Source organism: Gopherus flavomarginatus, assembly GCF_025201925.1.
Source record: "Gopherus flavomarginatus isolate rGopFla2 chromosome 11 unlocalized genomic scaffold, rGopFla2.mat.asm SUPER_11_unloc_1, whole genome shotgun sequence".
NCBI classification, from domain to species: domain Eukaryota; kingdom Metazoa; phylum Chordata; order Testudines; family Testudinidae; genus Gopherus; species Gopherus flavomarginatus.
Window position 1 is genome coordinate 491,469 of NW_026114602.1, and position 20,725 is coordinate 512,193.

At 51.5% G+C, this 20,725-nt stretch overlaps 1 protein-coding gene, 1 non-coding gene and 1 pseudogene across 2 annotated transcripts; all 3 read right to left on the bottom strand.

Moving 5' to 3' along the window:
* Window positions 1-1,100: 1,100 nt before the first annotated feature.
* Window positions 1,101-13,473, bottom strand: LOC127040901 (tetratricopeptide repeat protein 5-like). The gene is made up of 10 exons (XM_050935448.1): window positions 13,360-13,473; window positions 6,159-6,291; window positions 5,532-5,743; window positions 5,080-5,230; window positions 4,589-4,680; window positions 4,424-4,480; window positions 3,868-4,014; window positions 3,559-3,773; window positions 2,973-3,117; window positions 1,101-2,149 (listed from the first exon to the last, which is right to left on the bottom strand). The coding sequence occupies exons 1-10, from the start codon at window positions 13,408-13,410 to the stop codon at window positions 2,030-2,032; spliced, it is 1,323 nt and encodes a 440-aa protein (XP_050791405.1). The 5' UTR covers window positions 13,411-13,473; the 3' UTR covers window positions 1,101-2,029.
* A 6,223-nt stretch (window positions 13,474-19,696) lies between these two features.
* LOC127040940 (small nucleolar RNA SNORA79) lies at window positions 19,697-19,843 on the bottom strand. Its single transcript, XR_007771548.1, has one exon. It is a non-coding gene; the product is annotated as a small nucleolar RNA SNORA79 (small nucleolar RNA).
* A 728-nt stretch (window positions 19,844-20,571) lies between these two features.
* On the bottom strand, window positions 20,572-20,642 carry LOC127040943 (uncharacterized; annotated as a pseudogene).
* Window positions 20,643-20,725: the final 83 nt, after the last annotated feature.

Genomic DNA, 20,725 nt, shown 5'->3' on the forward strand with positions numbered 1-20,725 from the left:
AAGGCGGAACTTCCAGGAAATGTGTCCGCAGATCTCCTACTATGCAGGGGTGCTGGGCTGTGCAGCAGGGCTGATTCTTGGTCTCTGCTGTTCCGCTTTGTATGATGCAGTCCTTGGCTCGGGGACTTGAGCCTGACTTTCCCCCTCCCGGCTGGATGCCCTGACCACTGGCCTATAGAGTCAGTCCCACCAGCTTTCAGCTGTTTGGTTATTTGACATCCACAGGAGGCTGAGAAAAGACCCGGATCAGAATGATCCTCTCACCTCCTAATCGCCAAGAAAGCAGGGCCCTAGAGTGAGGATCTCAACTGGGGTCTCCCCCATCCTCGGTAAGTGCTCCATCCGGTGCTGGGGGGGACCTATGGACTAAATTTCCGGGGTCTGCGAAAGACTTAGACTGAAAACGGACTGACCAGAATCAAGCTATATATACAGATGATAGATTGCCAATGGACTCCATGCCACCACTTGAAATTTCCAAAGGGGTCTACATCACCATTCGAAATTTTTTAGGAGCCCGCCAATGAAAAAAAGGTTGAGAAATGCTGCTCTAGAGTACACAGGAGCGTCTCCTCCTCCAGGGCTTAGACTGAGCAAGGGGTCAGGACTGAGGGGACTGGCGCACGCCCACTGACCGCAGTTTAGGGACCCACCAGGTTAGGCAGCAGCTGAGGGGAATTTGGAGGATATAAGAGTATGTCTACAAAGCAGCTAGAAAGCTGGGACCCTCCAATCTCACAGGGTCCTAGAGCCCTGACATTTACACAGCAGTGAAACAGCCCCGCAGCCTGAGCCCCAGGAGCCTGAGTCGACTGACATGGGCCAGCCGCTCATGTCTACTCGCTGTGTAAACTCTCTGTGCATCTGCCCGAGTCACTTCTTCTAGCTGAGTAGTTTTCCCTTTGCCCTATAGGGCTGCCTTAATCCCAGAGGCCTGACCAGCTGCTCAGAGTCAGAGCTAATTAGGGCTGCATCTCCATTTGCCTTCCCGAGAGAAATAATCGAAACATTGGGAACATCGAACAGTAGTTAAAGAGACAGACTGACAGGTGGTTGTGTAGGGGGATGGATGCACTGACACGACTCACCGACCATGAACCTCATCGATAACAGGTTTTATTCATTACAAAAGGAAAAAAAAACAAATTTTAAACATATAAAATTATAAAACAAAACAAACCTTCCAAAATAAATATACCACTGCTCTGTACACACAGAGAGTAGGTCTGTACACACAGAGAGCAGGGCTCCCGGGTCAGACCCGCTCCGTACACACAGAGAGCAGGGCCCCCGGGCCAGATCCGCTCTGTACATACACAGAGCAGGGCCTCTGGGCCAAACCCACTCTGTACACACACAGAGCAGGGCCCCGGGCCAAATTCGTTCTGTACACACACAGACAGCAGGGCCTCGGGCCAGACCCGCTGTGAAAGGGCCCTAAAAAAGTCAGACTCCCAAACCCACAGGGACTAGGCACCTACAACACCCCTTAATCACCTTTGACTGTCCCCACGTCATAAGCCAGACAAACCGAGGGGGATCAGGGCCAGTGATTCCAGTCCATGGGAAGGAGACAGGAAGGGGGAGTGTGGCAAAGGAGAGGAGGAGAAAGGGCAGAGCACAGGTGCTGATGAAGGAGGCATTGGTGGGCTTGGTAGGGATCTCCTAGTCCAAGTGCAATTTCTTCACAGCTGGGATCAGCCCATTGGAGTGGTTTATTGGGGTACCAGGGGCAGAGCTTGGGTAGAGCTCATTGCCATGGGAGAGACGACCATGTTGAGTGGAGAGAGAATGGGAAAAGAGAATTCTGTCCCTCTTTGTGGGGGGAGGGGGGGAATCACCCCATTCTCAGTCCCCATCCTTTGTCCCAATACCCAGTTGTAAATCCCCTGCCGGCCCCACAAGCCTCTCTAAGCCATTATACTCATGGGATCCCCCAGGGGGCAGCAGACAGCAGGACAAGTCCGACCCCTCCAGCAGCCGCATCAAAGGACAAGAAGCTATCTTTGCACATTCCTTCCCCAGGGCATCATTCGCTCTGCACTCGATATGCCACAGTAGCTGCCGCCTGGGTGCCAGGTCCCTGCGTCTTGCCGTTCACCACCAGCAGGAGTGGGGTCTCCACACGGATCCCAGGGAAGGAGAAGCTCTGGGGGTACCGTGGAGACAGAGAAGTCAGTAAGAAGGGTGGTTAGCTCTGAATCCTAATGATGAATGTTTGCACATCATGGATTGAAATTTCCCCACCCATCTATGAGGCAGGGTAAATTCCACTGTTAACTCCTATTGATGGTGATTTTCATTTCATATGCTGAGGTTTCCAAACCTGCCTAGGGGATCTGGGTGCCCAAATTTAACAGGTGTCAGGAGCCCAAATCCCCTAGGCAGCTGTAAAAAACCTGAAGAGCCAGTGTGTCGTCCTCCCACCTTCCTGCAGAAGACTGAGATGTGCTCTAGTGAGGAAGCAGGTGCCCAGTCTCCCAGCAACAGAGTCAAAATTAACTCTTTCCCTGCTGGGCAACTAGTGGGCTTCTGCTTCCCTGGACATGGGGGTGAATATTGGGGTAGGGAATTGCAACCCCTCTCCCCCAATTTAAAGGCATTTCCTCTACCCTATATAAAGGGGGCTGGGAAAGACACATCGCCCCTACCGTGCTGTGAGAAAGGCCCCATCACTCTGGCATCTGTGGCCCTGTAACTGAGGTCTAACAGTTCACATAGGAAGTGATGCACTTAGCAGACAGGAAGTGTGGAGTTCATTCATGCCTCTCGCCACGGCAGTGGGGGTGGGAAGAAACAGGTGAAGAGAGGGGCATGAGGAAAGAGTGGGGATTAACCCTTAAACTGAAGAAGGGCTACAGTTCTTTATCAATCTATCTCTGGTGACTTCCCATATCCCTTCTCCCGCAGGGCCAGGCCTAGGAATCCCTCCAGCACTAAGCCTGGGGCAGGAAGGACCGGGCCACACTCACCTTGCCCTGGTGCTGGACGTGGTGATGCCGGAGGTGCGGCTCAGGGATGGCCACTGAATCACCGATGAGCACACCCCAGCTCTGGACCATGTTATAGACAGTGACAGCAAAACAGGGGCCCTTGGAGTCAACCAGGCCGAACGTGCTGCCAGAAAACCAGGCGAGATTGTGAGTAAGGTAATGGGACAGGAGGTGAGGGGACGGACAGATGGTGCTGAGGATGCATAGATGGATGGATCGAATGCCACATGGATGGCTATGAGAATGGTTGGATGGGTGTACAGAACTGAGGAAACACGGGTGGGTGAATGGAGCTCAGGACTGACAGAAGGATGGACAGAGCTCAGGACTGACAGATGGACAGAAGGATGGACAGAGCTCAGGACTGACAGATGGACAGCAGGATGTATGGAGGACAGAGCTCAGGACAGATAGATGGACAGCAGGATGAACAGGGCTCAGAACTGACAGATGGGTAGCAGGATGGACGGATGAACATAGCTCAGGACTGACAGATGGACAGCAGGAGGATAGGCAACATCAACTGAAAGCACTACAGATGGATGGATGGACAGGTGGTACTCACAAGGGCACCTTCTCGTCTGTGGTGAGGCTGAAGACCACCCTGCCCAGCACTACAGCCCCAGTGTTCACACCCGGCTGTAAGGCGCTCAGGAGCCGATGCTCCAGTGCCACCTTCTGGCCTGAGGACCCCTGATACCACCCATCCCCACAGGGGCCCAGGTGGGATGGGCGCAGGCTTCCCAGCATGCTCTGCAGCTTCTTAACCTTCACTTTGCCCTGCAGGGGGAGGAAGGAGGGCAGGGTCACTGACTGAGACATGTCTCCCTATAGGGCAGGCAGGGGAGAGCAGGGAGGAGGAAAGATGCTCTACCTTGTTCTCCAGGAGGCTGGTGAGTCGCTCCAGGAAATCCAGAAGCTGCTGCTGGCGCTGCTGGGGTTCGGGCCAGGCTGGGTCAAGGGCTGTCGCACGGGAAAACCCCTCCAGGGCCTCCGTATAATTCTCCTCATATTTATGCAGCTGACCCAAGAGAAACACAGCACAGTGCTAGGGTCATAGCAATGGGGCTTGGCACAAGGACTCTAGCGGGTTAGAGTGAGGAGGCTGATAACCAGGACTCCTGGTTTCCATTCCTGGCTCAAGGTGTGAGGGGTATAGGGGGAATCCCACCAGGTTAGAGCAGCATGTGCAGGGAATCAGGATTCCTGGGTTTAATTCTTGGCTCTGGGAGGGGAGTGGGGTCTAATGGTTAGACCGGAAAGTACAGAGCTCATGCCTTCCAGCAGGGGCAGCAGACACAGGAACACATAGCCCCTAAAACCACACTGGGGAACTGATGCTGGCACTGCCTCCCAGGGGAAAGTGCCCCTTGAGAGCCCTTGACACCTTTTGGTCACATCTTCCACTCCCCTCCCTCCCACCTTCTCACCGTAGCTCTGTTGAGGTGCAGGTCCGGGTTACAGGATGCTGTAGGATCCACCTTTTCCTAGGGTGGAGAGGAAATCAACATCAGATCACCCCCACTGAGCATTCTACCCTGCTCCCTGCAGCACAAGGCTCACTTGCAACCAGTAGAAGACAGGGCAGTACCTACCGCCTGGGCATACGCACTTAGGGCCTGCTGGGAGATACTGGGGTTCTGGCCTGTGTTGAAGAACAGCGAGAGGTAGGCATTTCCCAGGATGTCTGCGGCAGAGAGACACAGAGGTTAGCACAGAGAACAAATGGACAGAGGACGTCAAAGAAGATGAACAGCTGGCTGGTTGGAGGCATATAGCTGAGAATAGAGGACTGATGGATGACTCCAGCTGAGGATGGGTGGAGGGATGGCTATAGCTGAGGATGGATGGGTGGAGGGATATAGCTGAGGGGAATGGATGGCTACAGCTGAGAATGGAGAGTTGGCTGCAGGGATATCGCTGGGGTATACTAGTCTCCCCCGAGTCACATGACGGGCAGGAAGTTGCAGAGCACACTGAGAAGCCTGAGCCCCTCCCAGCTGGTGCCAGGTGGGGTCCCAGTGTCCTCTGAAGCAGGGAGTGAGCAGGAGCAGTGCTTGGAGGAGAGAAAGGGGCTGTCACTCACACCACGACCGGCCATCCCGCACGTCCATCTGGACAGCCAGCTTGGCCTGCCGGACACTGTCCATGACGTTCTGGGTGTGCTGCTCTGTGCTCTCGGCTCGCAGCTGCCGCAGCACCATGGACAGATTCTGAAGCGAGACCTTGTTCTTCCGCTGTGGGAGAGACATGGAGCCAGGGTCAGCACCTCAGCCCGGCCTCCTGCCTCCTCATCCACGCCCTCTCTGCCCTCAGATTGACCAGTCCTGGCTCCCCTTCCCTCCCCTCTCCTGAATCGGCCCCTCGGCCCAGCCAGCCCTGGCTCCCCTTCCCGGAATCAGGCCCCCACCTCCTCCCCCTAGATCGGCCGATTGGCTCCAGCTACCCAGCCCTGCATCGGACAACCGGGTCTCTCCCTTCTCTACCCCCTGGGATCGGCCACACCTGCCCATCAGGATGCCTGGGGGTGGGACTCACATGCCCCAGGGCGCCAGAGAAACAGGTATGGGCTGCTGTGATGTCTCCCTTTTTCCAGTAGGCCTCGCCCAGCTGGTTCCAGGCCTCCACCAGCTCTGGGTCCAGCTTCACAGCCTTGGTCAGCAGCTCCTCAGCCTGGGGGTTGTAGTCGGGTGTAATGTTCAGAGCCTTCCCCTTCAGCATCAGTGCCCAAGCCCGGCCTTGGGAACAGCCTGGAGAGAAAGAGCCACAAAGGGAGGGCATAGCCTGTGGCACAAATCCCCTCTGGCCCCAGGGCAGTGGGCTGGCTGGGTCAGGGGGTGAGGAATGGGGCAGGGGCCTTTCCCCTCTTGGGGACATCAGCTCGCCTCCAATCCCAGGGCAGGGGGCTGGATGGCTTAGGAGGTGAGGAATGGAACACTGGTCCTTTCCCCTCTAGGGTCACCAGCTCCAATCCAGCCCCAGGGTGGGGGACTAGTTGGCTCAGGGGGTGAGGAATAGGGCATGGAGCTTTTCCCCTCTAGGGGGCTCCAGCTCCAATGCAGCCACAGGGGGCCCAAGGTCTGGCTAGCTCATGGGGATGGGGAATGGGGCGCCAGGTTTTCTGCTCTAGGGCAGGGGGTGCATTTCCCTCTTATATCCAGTTACCATCTATCTCGCCCATCTGCTGTAGTGTTTTCTCCATTTCCTCCAGCACATCCTGCTGCTTTCTCCCAGCATCCTCCACACTGTGGCTTTCAAAGTAGTGATCCCGGAAATAGTACAGGTCATCGACCAATTCCTGTGAGGATGGGGGACAGGTGGGTGAGAGGGGCAGGGGTGGGAACGATCACATCGTTAAACTACACCCTAGCAGCCACAGCTACTTAAGGGGGCATGTAGCCTGGTGGTTAAGGCACTGGCTTAACACTCAAGAAACCAGGGTTCAAAGCCCAGTTTTACCAGAGACTATACCAGTAACCTTGGGTAAGTCACTAGGCTAGGGATTTTAAAGGAATGAGGCCCCCAAATGATACTGAAACCCAATTGGGCTCCTAACTCATTTGGTCTCATTTGCAAATCCATGTAACTGAATCGCTCTGTGCCTCAGTTTCCTGCCTAGGTTGGGATTTTCAAAGCTGGCTGAGGAATTTGGAAATCAGTTCCCATTATTAGATGTTTTACCATAGTGCCTGGGAGTCCCCGTCATGACCCAGGGTTCCTCTGCGCTAGATGCTGTACAAGCACAGAACAGAACAGCATCCCAGTTCCAGAGAGCTAATTAATGGGAACTGGGCTTCCCAATCCAATACACAGTTCTGATCGCATCCATTTTAGATGACAAGCTCTTCAGGGAGGCACTGGCTCACTGTGGGTCTGTGCAGCACCCAGCACAAGGGCCCTCACTTCGGTCAGAGTCTGCAAAGCACTTGGCAGAACAGGACCCTGATCTTATTAGGGGTTTGTGTGGTACCCAGTAAGGCCGTGAACACACTTAGGTGTCATTCAAAGTGCCCAGAGGATCAAGCTGTAGATATGAGCCCTACCAGCTGATGTACAGGCCTCGCACACTGCAGCCTCTCATGGCTTTCACCACTGTTATTATTAATAATCTGTCTTATGGTAGTGCTTGTCCAACGTCAGAGCGCACATTGTGCTGGGTACTGCACAGACCCCGACTGAGATCAGGGCCCCATTGTGCCCGATGCTGCAGAGATCCTGACCGAGATCAGGGCCCCATTGTGCCAGGCACTGCACAGACCCTGACAGAGACCCTCAATTGTGCTGGGCACTGCACAGACCCCTACAGAGTTCGCCTATTGTTCTAGGCACTGCACAGACACAGTGGGAGACAGACTCTGCTCTGAAAAGCTCCTCTGTCTAAACAGGCAAAGGAATGATCATTATCCCCATTTTATAGACAGGGAAAGTGAGGTACAGAGGGGAAGTGACTTCCCCAAGCTCAATGGTGGAAGTGGAAATGGGACCCAAGTCCAGTGCCCCAGCCAGCCTCTTAATGCCCCAAATCTCAGTGACTCATTCAGAGACCTCCCTCCGCTAATGATTTTAATTACAAACCCAGTGCACAGTTAATCAAGGCAGTGTATAAATGTTATGTCCCAGGGCATTTTACAGGCTATTTCCCATTACAGGCCTGTTATTTGCACCCATCTTGGGCTGGGGGCTTTAAATAGCAAAAGGAAAATGGCTAAACCCACCCAGATGCTCAGAGAGAGGGTGCAGGGCAAAACATATGGCAAAAGGGAGAGGTTAATTCTGACACAGGAATTGCAAAGGTAGACGGCAGTGTAAGGGAGATACAGGGCGAGGCTCTGTGTGTGCGTGTGCATCTCTCTGTGTGTTCGTGCACGGATCACTGTGTGTATTGGTGTGGATGCACAGTGATTAGTGTGTGTGTGTATATATTGTTGTGTGGCTGCATTGTATGCGTGAGGGATCAGTGTGCACTGGTGTGTGTGCAGGGAGAAGAGAGGGTGAGTGTACACACAGGGATCAGTGTATGTATCACTGTGTGTGCAGGCATCGGTGTGAATCTGTGCTTTTCTCGTGTGTGTGTATGGGCTGGTGTGCATATGTGCACACTGCTTTGTGTGTGTCTGTATATGTGTGCATTTATCTGTGTATCGGGGGTGGGGATCGGTGTGTGTATGTGTATCGGGGTGTCTGTGCATTGCTCTGTGTGTGTATCGGTGTGTCTGTGCATTGCTCTGTGTGTGTGTATGTATATCGGTGTATCTGTGCATTGCTCTGTGTGTGTATCGGTGTGTCTGTGCATTGCTCTGTGTGTGTGTGTATGTATATCGGTGTATCTGTGCATTGCTCTGTGTGTGTTTCAGGGGGTAGGGATCGGTGTGTCTGTGCATTGCTGTGTCTGTGCGTATCAGTGTCTGTGCATTGCTCTGTGTGTCTGTGTGTATCGGGGGATGGGGATCAGTGTGTGTATGTCTATCTGTGCAATGCTGTGTGTGTGTGTATCGGGGGGTCAGTGTATCTGTGAAATGCTGCGTGTGTGTATCGGGGGGGTCGGTGTATCTGTGCAATACTCTGTGTGTCTCTGTGTGTATCCATGTGTCTGTGCATTTGTCATAAACAGATAGCTAAGGGTTAATGTCTCTTTCACCTGTAAAGGGTTAAAAAACAGTGACCTGCAACACCTGACCAGAGGACCAATCAGGAGACAAGATATTTTCAAATCTCGTGTGGAGGGAAGCCTTTGTGTGTGGTTTTGGGTTTGGCTTTGTTCTCTCTGGGTCCTGGATGGGAATAGAGGTGCAACCAGGTTTCTGCCAATCTCCCTGCTACAGTCTCTTATCTATTCAGAATTGTGAGTAAGAAAAAAGGTGGTTATAGTCTTTTAATTTGTTTTCTTATTTGCATATGTGTACTTGCTGGAAGTAGCTTAAATTGTGTTTCTGCTGGAGAAAGTTTCTTTCTATTGTTTATAAGTTGAAAGACCCTGTAACTTTTTACCATCTCAATTGCAGAGATAAGCCTTTTACTTTTTTCTTTCTTTTTTTTTTATTAAAGGTTTTGCTTTAAGACCTGCCTGATTTTTTTCTCCTAGTTAAGGCTCAAAGGAACTGAGGCCACGTCCAGACTACCCGCCGTATCGGCGGGTTAAAATCGATTGCTCGGGGATCGATATATCGTGTCTAATCTAGACGCGATATATCGATCCCCGAGCGCGCTTATATCGATTCCGGAACTCCATCAACCCCAACGGAGTTCCGGAATCGACACGGAGAGCCGCGAACATTGATCCCGCGCGGTGCGGACGGGTGAGTAATCCGATCTTAGATATTCGACTTCAGCTACGTTATTCACGTAGCTGAAATTGCGTATCTAAGATCGATTTCCCCCCCCTAGTGTGGACCAGCCCTGAGTCTGTGCCCACCAGGGCATTGGTGGGGAGAAGGGAAAGAGAGCAGGGAGGGAAAGGTAAATTTCCTCTTTGAGTTAGATTCACGGAACTTGAATCTGTATTGCCCCTGGGAGAAGAGGGAAGAAAAACCTGCTCTCAGCGTTTATCTGTGTATCTCTCTCCAGGGAAGAAGGGAGGGGAAGTGGTGATTCAAGGATTTGAAATCACGGTGGTCTCCTAGTGTAACCAGGGAGGAAGAAAGGAGGGGGGAAGGGAAATGGCTTATTCCCCTTTGTTGTGAGACTCAAGGAATCTGGGTCTTGGGGTCCCCAGGGAAGGTTTATGAGGGACCAGAGGGTGTCAGGCCCTAGAAATTCCTGATTGGTGGCAGCGCTACAGAATCTAAGCTGGTAATTCAGCTTAGAGGACTTTATGCTAGTACCCATATCCTGGACGCTAAGGTCCAGATTTGGGAATTATACTATGACAGCATTGCTCTGTGTGTGTGTTTATCGGGTGAGTCGGTGTATCTATGCATTGGTGTGTGTGTGTCGGGGGGGTCGGTGTATCTGTGCAATGCTGTGTGTGTGTGTGTGTATATCGGGGGGAGTCGGTCTATCTGTGCAATGCTGCGTGTGTGTGTGTATATCGGGGGGGTGGTGAGTCTATGCAATGCTCTGTGTGTATCGGGGGGTTGGTGTATCTGTGCAATGCTGTGTGTGTGTATTGGGGGGTCGGTGTATCTGTGCAATGCTGTGTGTGTGTATCGGGGGGTCGGTGTATCTGTGCAATGCTCTGTGTGTGTATTGGGGGGTCGGTGTATCTGTGCAATGCTCTGTGTGTGTATCGGGGGGTCGGTGTATCTGTGCAATGCTCTGTGTGTGTATCGGGGGGGTCGGTGTATCTGTGCAATGCTCTGTGTGTGTGTGTATCGGGGGTCGGTGTATCTGTGCAATGCTCTGTGTGTGTGTGTGTATCGGGGGTCGGTGTATCTGTGCAATGCTCTGTTTGTGTGTGTGTGTGTCTATCGGTGTATCTGTGCATTGCTCTGTGTGTGTGTGTGTGTGTGTATTGGGGGGGTTGGTGTATCTGTGCATTGCTGTGTGTATCGGGGGGTCGGTGTATCTGTGCAATGCTCTGTGTGTGTATCAGGGGGTCGGTGTATCAGTGCAATGCTCTGTGTGTGTATCAGGGGGTCGGTGTATCAGTGCAATGCTGTGTGTGTGTGTGTATCAGTGTGTCTGTGCATTGCTCTGTGTGTGTGTGTGTGTGTGTATCGGGGGGTTGGTGTATCTGTGCATTGCTCTGTGTGTGTGTGTGTGTGTGTGTGTATCGGGGGGTTGGTGTATCTGTGCATTGCTCTGTGTGTGTGTGTGTGTGTGTGTGTATCGGGGGTCGGTGTATCTGTGCATTGCTCTGTGTGTGTGTGTGTGTGTCTATCGGTGTATCTGTGCATTGCTCTGTGTGTGTGTATCAGGGGGGTTGGTGTATCTGTGCATTGCTCTGTGTGTGTGTGTATCGGGGGTTGGTGTATCTGTGCATTGCTCTGTATGTGTGTGTGTGTGTGTATCGGGGGGGTTGGTGTATCTGTGCATTGCTGTGTGTGTGTGTATCGGGGGGGTTGGTGTATCTGTGCATTGCTCTGTGTATCGGGGGGGTTGGTGTATGTGTGCATTGCTCTGTGTGTGTATCGGGGGGTTGGTGTGTCTGTGCATTGCTCTGTGTGTGTATCGGGGGGTCGGTGTATCTGTGCAATGCTCTGTGTGTGTGTATATCGGGGGTCGGTGTATCTGTGCAATGCTCTGTTTGTGTGTGTGTGTGTGTCTATCGGTGTATCTGTGCATTGCTCTGTGTGTGTGTATCAGGGGGTTGGTGTATCTGTGCATTGCTCTGTGTGTGTGTGTATCGGGGGTTGGTGTATCTGTGCATTGCTCTGTGTGTGTGTGTGTGTGTATTGGGGGGTTGGTGTATCTGTGCATTGCTGTGTGTGTGTGTGTGTGTGTGTGTGTGTGTATTGGGGGGTTGGTGTATCTGTGCATTGCTGTGTGTGTGTGTGTGTATCGGGGGGGTTGGTGTATCTGTGCATTGCTGTGTGTGTGTGTGTGTGTATCGGGGGGGTTGGTGTATCTGTGCATTGCTGTGTGTGTGTGTGTGTATCGGGGGGGTTGGTGTATGTGTGCATTGCTCTGTGTATCGGGGGGGTTGGTGTATCTGTGCATTGCTCTGTGTGTGTATCAGGGGGGTTGGTGTATCTGTGCATTGCTCTGTGTGTGTGTGTGTATCAGGGGGTCGGTGTATCAGTGCAATGCTCTGTGTGTGTGTGTATCGGCGTGTCTGTGCATTGCTCTGTGTGTGTGTGTGTGTGTGTATCGGGGGGTCGGTGTATCAGTGCAATGCTGTGTGTGTGTGTGTGTGTATCGGGGGGTCGGTGTATCAGTGCAATGCTGTGTGTGTGTGTGTGTGTGTGTATCGGGGGGGTCGGTGTATCAGTGCAATGCTGTGTGTGTGTATCGGGGGGTCGGTGTATCAGTGCAATGCTGTGTGTGTGTGTGTGTGTGTGTGTGTGTGTATCGGGGGGTCGGTGTATCAGTGCAATGCTGTGTGTGTGTGTGTGTGTGTGTGTGTGTATCGGGGGGTCGGTGTATCAGTGCAATGCTGTGTGTGTGTGTGTGTGTGTGTGTGTATCGGGGGGGTCGGTGTATCAGTGCAATGCTGTGTGTGTGTATCGGGGGGTCGGTGTATCAGTGCAATGCTGTGTGTGTGTGTGTGTATCGGGGGGTCGGTGTGTCTGTGCAATGGTGTGTGTGTGTGTGTGTGTGTACCAGGGGGTCGGTGTATCAGTGCAATGCTGTGTGTGTGTGTGTGTGTGTGTGTGTATCGGGGGGTCGGTGTATCAGTGCAATGCTGTGTGTGTGTGTGTGTGTGTGTGTATCGGGGGTCGGTGTATCAGTGCAATGCTGTGTGTGTGTGTGTGTGTGTGTATCGGGGGGGTCGGTGTATCAGTGCAATGCTGTGTGTCTGTGTGTGTGTGTGTATCGGGGGGTCGGTGTATCAGTGCAATGCTGTGTGTGTGTGTGTGTGTATCGGGGGGTCGGTGTATCAGTGCAATGCTGTGTGTGTGTGTGTGTGTGTGTGTGTGTATCGGGGGGGTCGGTGTATCAGTGCAATGCTGTGTGTCTGTGTGTGTGTGTGTGTGTCTATCGGGGGGTCGGTGTATCTGTGCAATGCTGTGTGTGTGTGTATCGGGGGTCGGTGTATCAGTGCAATGCTGTGTGTGTGTGTGTGTGTGTCAGGGGGTCGGTGTGTCTGTGTGTGTCGGGGTATCAGTGCAATGCTGTGTGTGTATCGGGGGGTCAGTGTATCAGTGCAATGCTGTGTGTGTGTGTGTATCGGGGGTCGGTGTATCAGTGCAATGCTGTGTGTGTGTGTGTGTGTGTGTATCGGGGGGTCGGTGTATCAGTGCAATGCTCTGTGTGTGTGTGTGTGTGTGTGTGTGTGTGTGTGTCGGGGGGTCAGTGTATCAGTGCAATGCTGTGTGTGTGTGTGTGTGTGTGTGTATCGGGGGGTCAGTGTATCAGTGCAATGCTGTGTGTGTGTGTGTGTCTATCGGGGGGTCAGTGTATCAGTGCAATGCTGTGTGTGTGTGTGTGTATTGGGGGGTCGGTGTATCAGTGCAATGCTGTGTGTGTGTGTGTGTGTGTGTATCGGGGGGTCGGTGTATCAGTGCAATGCTCTGTGTGTGTGTGTGTGTGTGTGTGTGTATCGGGGGGTCAGTGTATCAGTGCAATGCTGTGTGTGTGTGTGTGTGTGTGCATCGGGGGGTCGGTGTATCAGTGCAATGCTCTGTGTGTGTGTGTGTGTGTGTGTATCGGGGGGTCAGTGTATCAGTGCATTGCTCTGTGTGTGTCGCTCTCGCTCACAGCCCCCAGGAGCCGGCAGACACACAATTCGCCCCCCTGGCCGCGGCCGCAGCAGCCCCGCCGGTACCTGCAGGGTTTGCACGGCCTGGCGGCTTCCTCCTTCTCCCTCCGCAGCCATGTTCGCCGAGCTCCGCCCCTCCCTCCGCCTCGGCTGAGCGCGCTGCAGGGCGAGCCTGGCCGGGCTGCGGGGAGAGCAGGGACCTCTGCGGGGCGGGCGGGGGAATGCGGCACTCAGCGCTCGCCCCCGCCCCGCACGCAGCCCCTCCGTTGCAACACCCCCCTTCACAGCCCCTGTATCGTTCTGCAGACACACAGCTCCTGCACTGCACCCCCTGCATTGCTCTGCATACACACAACTCCTGCACTGCACCCCCTGCATTGCTCTGCACACACACAGCTCCTGCATTTCTCTGTACACACACAGCTTATGCACTGCACCCCCCACAGCCTCTGCATTGCCCTGCAGACGCACAGCTCCTGCACTGCACTCCCCTCACAGCCCCTGCGTTGCTCTGCACACACAGAGCTCCTGCATTGCTCTGCAGACGCACAGCCCCTGCATTGCTCTGCGCACACACAGATCCTGCGCTGCACCCCCCACAGCCACTGCATTGCTACACACACACACACACACACACACACACACACACACACACACACTCTCTCTCTCTCTCTCTCTCTCTCTCTCTGATTGCTCCCTCCCACCACAGCTCTTCTATTGCAATATCCTACACAGCCCCTGCATTCCTCCCCCCCCCACGCACACTATCCCTACATTCCTACACACACACACTGCTGGCATTGGTCCCCACACCTCCCTCCATTTACCAGCCCTCTACAGCCTAGCCTGGGGTTCCCACACTGCCCACCTCGCCCACTCCTGGGATCCCTTTTTAACTCCATGCCCTGCTAGAGTTGCCAGTTTCTATGTTTCTCCAGGATCGTCCCTTCGTAGCCGTCCTAGGAAGTCCGTCTGGGAGCTTCCAACTGTCCAGCATGATGGGCTCAGGACCATCGTAGCTGTCCTGTGTTTTTGCATCTCAGAGGTGGCAGCCCTACAGTCCTCCCAATAGTCTTGGGTTTTGTGGGACTGCCCTGCTTTGATTTTTTGACCTCAACTGCCATGTCCCGGTTGAAGCAGCTCCTGTGCCGTGGGGCTGGCTGGGCTTGGTTCCCTGCTCCAGGCGTTGTGCCCTGACTCCCGGTACATGGATTGAAGCTGTGACGGGTTCCCCCTGGAGTGCCACCTGGAACTGGGGTTCCACTGAGCCCTCTGACACACCAGCCCGGGCTCCCTCTCACACTGTGCTGCTGTGATAAGCTGTAGACCACTCCCAGACTTACACTCTCACCAGCATTTGCACAGGTAGGGACACACCCAGCTGAGTTACATGCAGGCTGACCAAACACTGCATGAACCAACAGCAATAGAAAGGCTACAGCCAAGATACCCTCAGCTTCCCAGCCTAGGACCCCAGAGCTGTACTGCCCTGCCCTGGTTGAAACTCCAATCAGTATAAATTTATTACCTGGAGAGGAATATGCAACAAACTTGTGTTAACCAAGCTGAGATTTTTCCCCAGACACTTCACTTAAAGGCACACTGGTTTAGGTTAAAACGTAAAACAAGTTTATTAACTACAAAAAGATAGATTTAAGTGATTATAAGGGATAGCAAACAGATCAAAGCAGATTACCTAGTATATAAACAAAAATGCAAACTGAGCCTAAGATACTAGAAAGCCTGGATATGAATTAGCTAGTTCTCACCCTGACTGATGATACAAGCAGACTTGCAGGTTGTCAAGGCACAAGCTGCACTTGCTTTGCAGCTTGGGCTCCCCACCCCCATTCCAAGTCCTTTTCTTCCAGAGCTTCTCTCAGGTGCTGAGTTGTGGGGGAGTGAAGAACAATAGATGCGATCACTCCCTGCCTTATATAGCTTCTCCATGTAGCAGAAACCATTTGTTTCAAACTTTGGTCTCAGACCACTTTGTGGAAAAATACAGGTACCCAAAATGGAGGTCAGAGTCATGTGCCCTGGTCACATACCCTTGCAGAGTCATAGCAGCCATTACTTATGGGCTGTCTGGAGCGTTCCCAGGAAGGCTCACCAGGTGAGAAATAAGCTTCTCCTAAGGCCTGTTGATTTTCCTAATGACCCATTACCCTGAATGGGCCCTTCCCAACCAGCTAGCTAGACTGGAAGCATCTTCCCGAGTGTTCTTCACTCCCCAGGTGTAACTACATTTGAAATACAGATACATAGTCAATAGTCATAACTTTACACACAAAAATGGTACGTGCAGTACCTACATGTAAGTACTTAACACCGTATTGAGTGTTAAGTGATTGTGTGAGCACTAGAGGGCAAAACGCTTCCACTTCTGCAGGTAGGTTTTACGAGTGGAGTCTTTTCTACTGTGCAGGAGGACGTATCGGACTTGCTTGGAACAGTCTAGTTCATGGGTTTGGAAACATGAAGGAACCAGGCTGTCAGGTGGAGCTTTTGGAACGGGGGGTGAAGAACCCGTCCGTTGGCCTGGGGAAGGAGATCTGGCTTGTTGGGGAGAGCCCATGGGTGACGGGAGGACATGCGGAGTAGGTAAGGATACCGCATCTGTCTTGGCCAAGCTGGGGCAATAAGGATGACCCGGGCCTTGTCATCTATGATCTTCCAAAGAACCCTGTGTAACAGAGGGATTGGTATGCATGTTCCTTTTTGCTGAGAGGATTTTACCTCTGTTTGCTGTAACTTTGAACCTAAGGCCAGAGAGAGTTTCTCTGGGATCTTTGAATCTGATTACCCTGTAAAGTTATTTTCCATCTTGATTTTACAGAGATGATTTTTACCTTTCTTTCTTTAGTTAAAAGCCTTCTTTTTAAGAACCTGATTGATTTTTCCCTGTTTTAAGATCCAAGGGGATTGGATATGGACTCACCAGGAATTGGTGGGGGAAAGGAGGGGGGATGGTTAAATTCTCCTTGTGTTAAGATCCAAAGGGTTGGATTGGTGTTCACCAGGGACTCAGTGAAAAAGTCTCTCAAGACTATCCAGAAAAGGGAGCTAGTACTTGAGAGTGGTGGCAACGAGACCAGATCTAAGCTGGTAGTTAAGCTTACGGGTATTTATGCAGGTCCCCACATCTGTATCCTAACGTTCAGAGTGGGGGAGGAACCTTGACAGATGGCTACCCTATACACCGCATAGATGAACTAGTGGATCGTCTGGGGAATGCCCGGTACTTGACAACCTTAAATTTGACAAAGGGGTACTGGCAGATTCCCCTAGCCGAAGGTGCAAAGGAAAAAACTGTGTTTTCTGTGTTTTCTACACCAGAAGGCCTCCTTCCCTTTGGACTACATGGGGCTCCAGCTACCTTTCAGCGTTTCATGGACAAGTTATGACGCCCTCATACCAGTTATGCTGCAGCCTACTTGGATGGCGTGGTGATTCATACTCCAGACTGGGAAACCCATTTGGAAAAAGTGGGTACGGTCCTTGATACCTTCCGTCAAGCTGGCATTATGGTGAACCCTGTTAAGTGTGCTGTAGGGTTCACAGAGGCCAAATATCTTGGCTACATGGTAGGAAAAGGTCTGGTAAAACCTCAACTGAATAAGTTAGAGGCCATCCAAAACTGGCATCGGCCAAGTCATAAGAAGCAGGTCCGAGCATTCCTAGTGGTGGTGGGGTATTACTGGCATTTCATCCCCCATTTTGCTACAAGGGCAAGTCCCCTAACAGACTTAGTGAAGGCCCATGGTCCTGATCCAGTTAGATGGTCCGTTGCAGCAGAGAGGGCATTCGCGGACCTATGGACTGCCCTCTGCAGTAACCCAGTACCGATAGCCCCAGATTTCACCAAGGACTTCATTCTACAGATAGATGCATCCAAGGTAGGGTTAGGGGTCGTCCTGTCGCAGATGGTTGGGGAGGAGGAACACCCAGTTCTCTACCTCAGTAGGAAACGCCTTCTGAGGGAACAAATATATGCAGTAGTAGAGAGTGCCTCGACGTAAAATGGGCCATGGAAACGTTGTGTTATTACCTGCTGGGGCGCAGATTTATCCTTGTGACTGACCATGCCCCTCTTAAATGGATATAACGGAACAAGGAAAAGAACACAAGGGTAACCAGGTGGTTCTTATCTCTCCAACCTTTCCAGTTCTGCGTAGAGCAGGGAGTCGCCATGGCAATGCCGATGGCTTATCACGCGTACACTGTCTGGCATCCCAAGCTGCCAAACCCCTTGGTGTTGAGCAAGGGAGAGGGGTATGTGATAGACCCAGGCCAGCTGGGTATAGCAGAAGGCAGATATACTGGCCACTGGATTAACAGTTTTCTATTCCCTGACTGACTAGAGCAAGGGGCTGCTCCAGGCTAATGAGAACACCTGACTAATTGACCTGCAAAGAGTCAGGTGAGACCATTAAGCTAATGTGACCACCTGACTCTAATTAAGGCCCCACTGATACTATAAAAAGAGCTTACTCCAGTCAGGCAGAGGAGATCCAGGGAGAGGAAGTGCAGCTGAAGGGCTGGTAAATGAAGACACCCTCAAACCACCATTAAGGGAGCCCTAAGGTAAGGGTGAAGAAGGGAGAAGCAGGAGAGCTGTGGGGAAGTGGCCCAGGGAAATGTTGCAACTCTGGCAGTGAAAGGTTGGCTGCCAACAGCTGCTACCATTAGGGTCCCCGGGCCGGAACCCGGAGTAAAGGGCGGGCCCTGGTTCCCCCAAACCCACCACTACAGGAACATATCCTGGGATGGGAAGTCAGGCCCCTGTCAGGACAGGAGGCTAAACTGTTCTGAAATAAGCTTCCAGGGACAATAGAGACTGTGGGAGTTCTCTCACCAACCTCCTTGCTGGCCTATGATGGAAAGGGCTCAGTATACTGTAACCCTGGCCCTAGAGAGAGAAGGGCTACGTGGACGGTCAGTGAGCCACTGAGGCTAGCATAAACTGCCTAGAAGTGCAGGACCCACAGGGGCAAGGTCAGAGCTCTGTCACAAAATAAATAGATATAGGAGAATTACAAAATTTTTAGATTCATCCTGGTTTAAAAACATGGTTTTGGGGAAATGCTTGTTTTTTGTGTAAAGCTGAATCCCCACAAACTCATTAAAACTCTTGATGACCAAATGTCCCATGTTTTCTGGGATGGCCCTGGTTTTGAGGGTCCAGCTTGGCATCTCTGCTCATTACATTGAGAATTTGTCCTGACTTCCATATAACCCAGGACCGTCTAAACTCAAAACCACACATTGCTGAAATCAGTTCACACAGCCCTAGTGCTCAGCTCCATCTGTCCCACTGCCTCCTAGCTGTTCAGACCAAGAGCTGTAATATGTAGGTGATGTGCAGTAGTGGCTGCCCACTCAGTGGGAAAGGATCTACATCTGTTTATTTGGGGTGGAGAGAAAAAAGGATGAGAGAGGATGACAACATTAGGAGCACGAAATAAGGGTCTGTGCTGGTGTCAGGCGAGTGAGGGAGATGTAGTTTAAATACATTTAGGTTAAGGATTTTCAAATCTATGGCATATGCCTGTTAAATTCCCATTAATTTTTTAAATGGGAACTGAGTGTCCAGATCCTGCATGCATTTGAAAATCTCAGCCTAACCTAAATGGTGTTGGTAGTAGAAGACAGACAGTGGACACGGGAGAGTAAATTCACAGAAGAGTGGAAAGTAATTTTGGACCCAGCAATAAATAGACCAATGTTGATTAACCATCCATAGCATCAATTTTGTAGAAGTCCACAGATATTACAGTGACTAGCTTTAAAAATATCTGGGATTTTCAAAAGGAGCCTAAAGCAGCATGCTATCTAACGCCCTTAACTCTCCTGTGAAAATCCCAACCACAACCACTACTGACTTGGGCTGAATTCAAACTAGTGGATTACAGTTGAGAGAGCTCCATTTCCCCCTCAGTTCTACTACTGAACGTTTGTACAAAAAAAAAATACCCAACTGTTACACATTCATTCTAGTTTAATCCTATTTTTAGTACAGACTTTCCTGGACATAACTTCAAAGAGTCCTTGTAATACAGATCAGAGACGGGCCAAAACTTTTAATCTTCAGGGCCCAAATTCTCTTACAATTGACGTGGATAGAGAGAGATACATTTTCCTTGAAGGCTCATCTCAAATCATCCCTGTAAAGAAAGGAATCTCAGTATTAAGATGCAGAATGCAGCACACAGTTGCCTCTTGGAAAACTAGATAGCTTAACTGCACTAACTCCTCCCAACTGAGGCCCGCATAGCTCCTACTGCCTAAGCTCAGGCAATCTGGTTATCATTGCCTAAAGGTTACAGAGAAATATGTGCAGAGCAGGTGGTTTTTCAACCCCATTTATTTCCCCAAAAGTCCAGTCTCCTTCTGCCTCTTTGAGTGTCTGACCCCGCAAAATTCAGAGGTGCTAACGGATGGCCAAACCCATCCAAGAGCACTCTGAGTGAAGAAAGGCCAAGTTTAATCTGTGATGACACAAAATCCCGCTGCCCATGGATCATGGCAGCAAGAGGAACGGTCATCACAGCCACTCTGCCTTAAACTAGCAGCTCTGAAAGCAACAGGATTCCCTAGAGATACACCATGAATTTCCCTAACAAGCAAACCTTTACTAAGCAGTTTCCTTACTAAAATCCTGCAGAAAGGAGTTCCTATCCATGTGTGCAGAAAGATGTGGCTTTCGGAAGACAGCCTGGCAATGTCTGGAAGATCAATTCAGAGACTGTTTGTCACTGAATGAGGAATGCATGATATCCACTATGCCAGACATTTGTTAACTGCTAGGTCTGCCATTGTACCTCTTTCTTGTCCCGTACCTGCCCCCATGGTGACATTGGCCTGGGGTACCAATATGAGGCCATGCTAAGCAACTGGATGGATACGAACTTCCAGCAGTACTTATATCTGTGATTCCTTTAAGGGATCCAGGGAGAGGAGGAAACATCCAATTTTGTTTTTAGAGTTCCTGCCCCTATAGGTACAAGGAGGAAATATTTCCAAGTCAATGGAGAGAGAGAGAGAGAGAGAGAGAGAGAGAAGGGGGGGAAAAAAAGCTATCAACTGCATGGAAAACTTTTTCTTGCATCTATACGCCTCTTTCATTTGCACAAAAACCAGAACCAAGTTTCTGAAGAGTTTGCATGGATCTGCTACTTGTTCTCCTCACTGGCTAGGACTTATGGTTGCATTGGAGACCATTAGAACATCAGCTTTCCCCCAAATCAGACCTCAGCTGCAGGTGTTTGTTTCATTAGTCTGCTCAGGGCATGTGTGTAATCAGGGTAGATCAGCAGAAACACGGACTGAACTCATCACAGCAGACTCCTCCTAGTCCTACAAGTGGCAATGTGGCTGCCCCTCCCACATGCAAACCACCACTCAGGACTCTGAAACCTCAAATGGTTGA

Coding starts and splice junctions, on each gene's coding strand:
- LOC127040901 (XM_050935448.1), bottom strand. CDS start 13,410: ATGGCTGCGGAGGGAGAAGGAGGAAGCCGCCAGGCCGTGCAAACCCTG. Junction 6,292..13,359: donor AGGCCGTGCAAACCCTGCAG/GTACCGGCGGGG, acceptor CCATCCTCACAG/GAATTGGTCGATGACCTGTA. Junction 4,481..4,588: donor TAAGTGCGTATGCCCAGGCG/GTAGGTACTGCC, acceptor TCTCCACCCTAG/GAAAAGGTGGATCCTACAGC.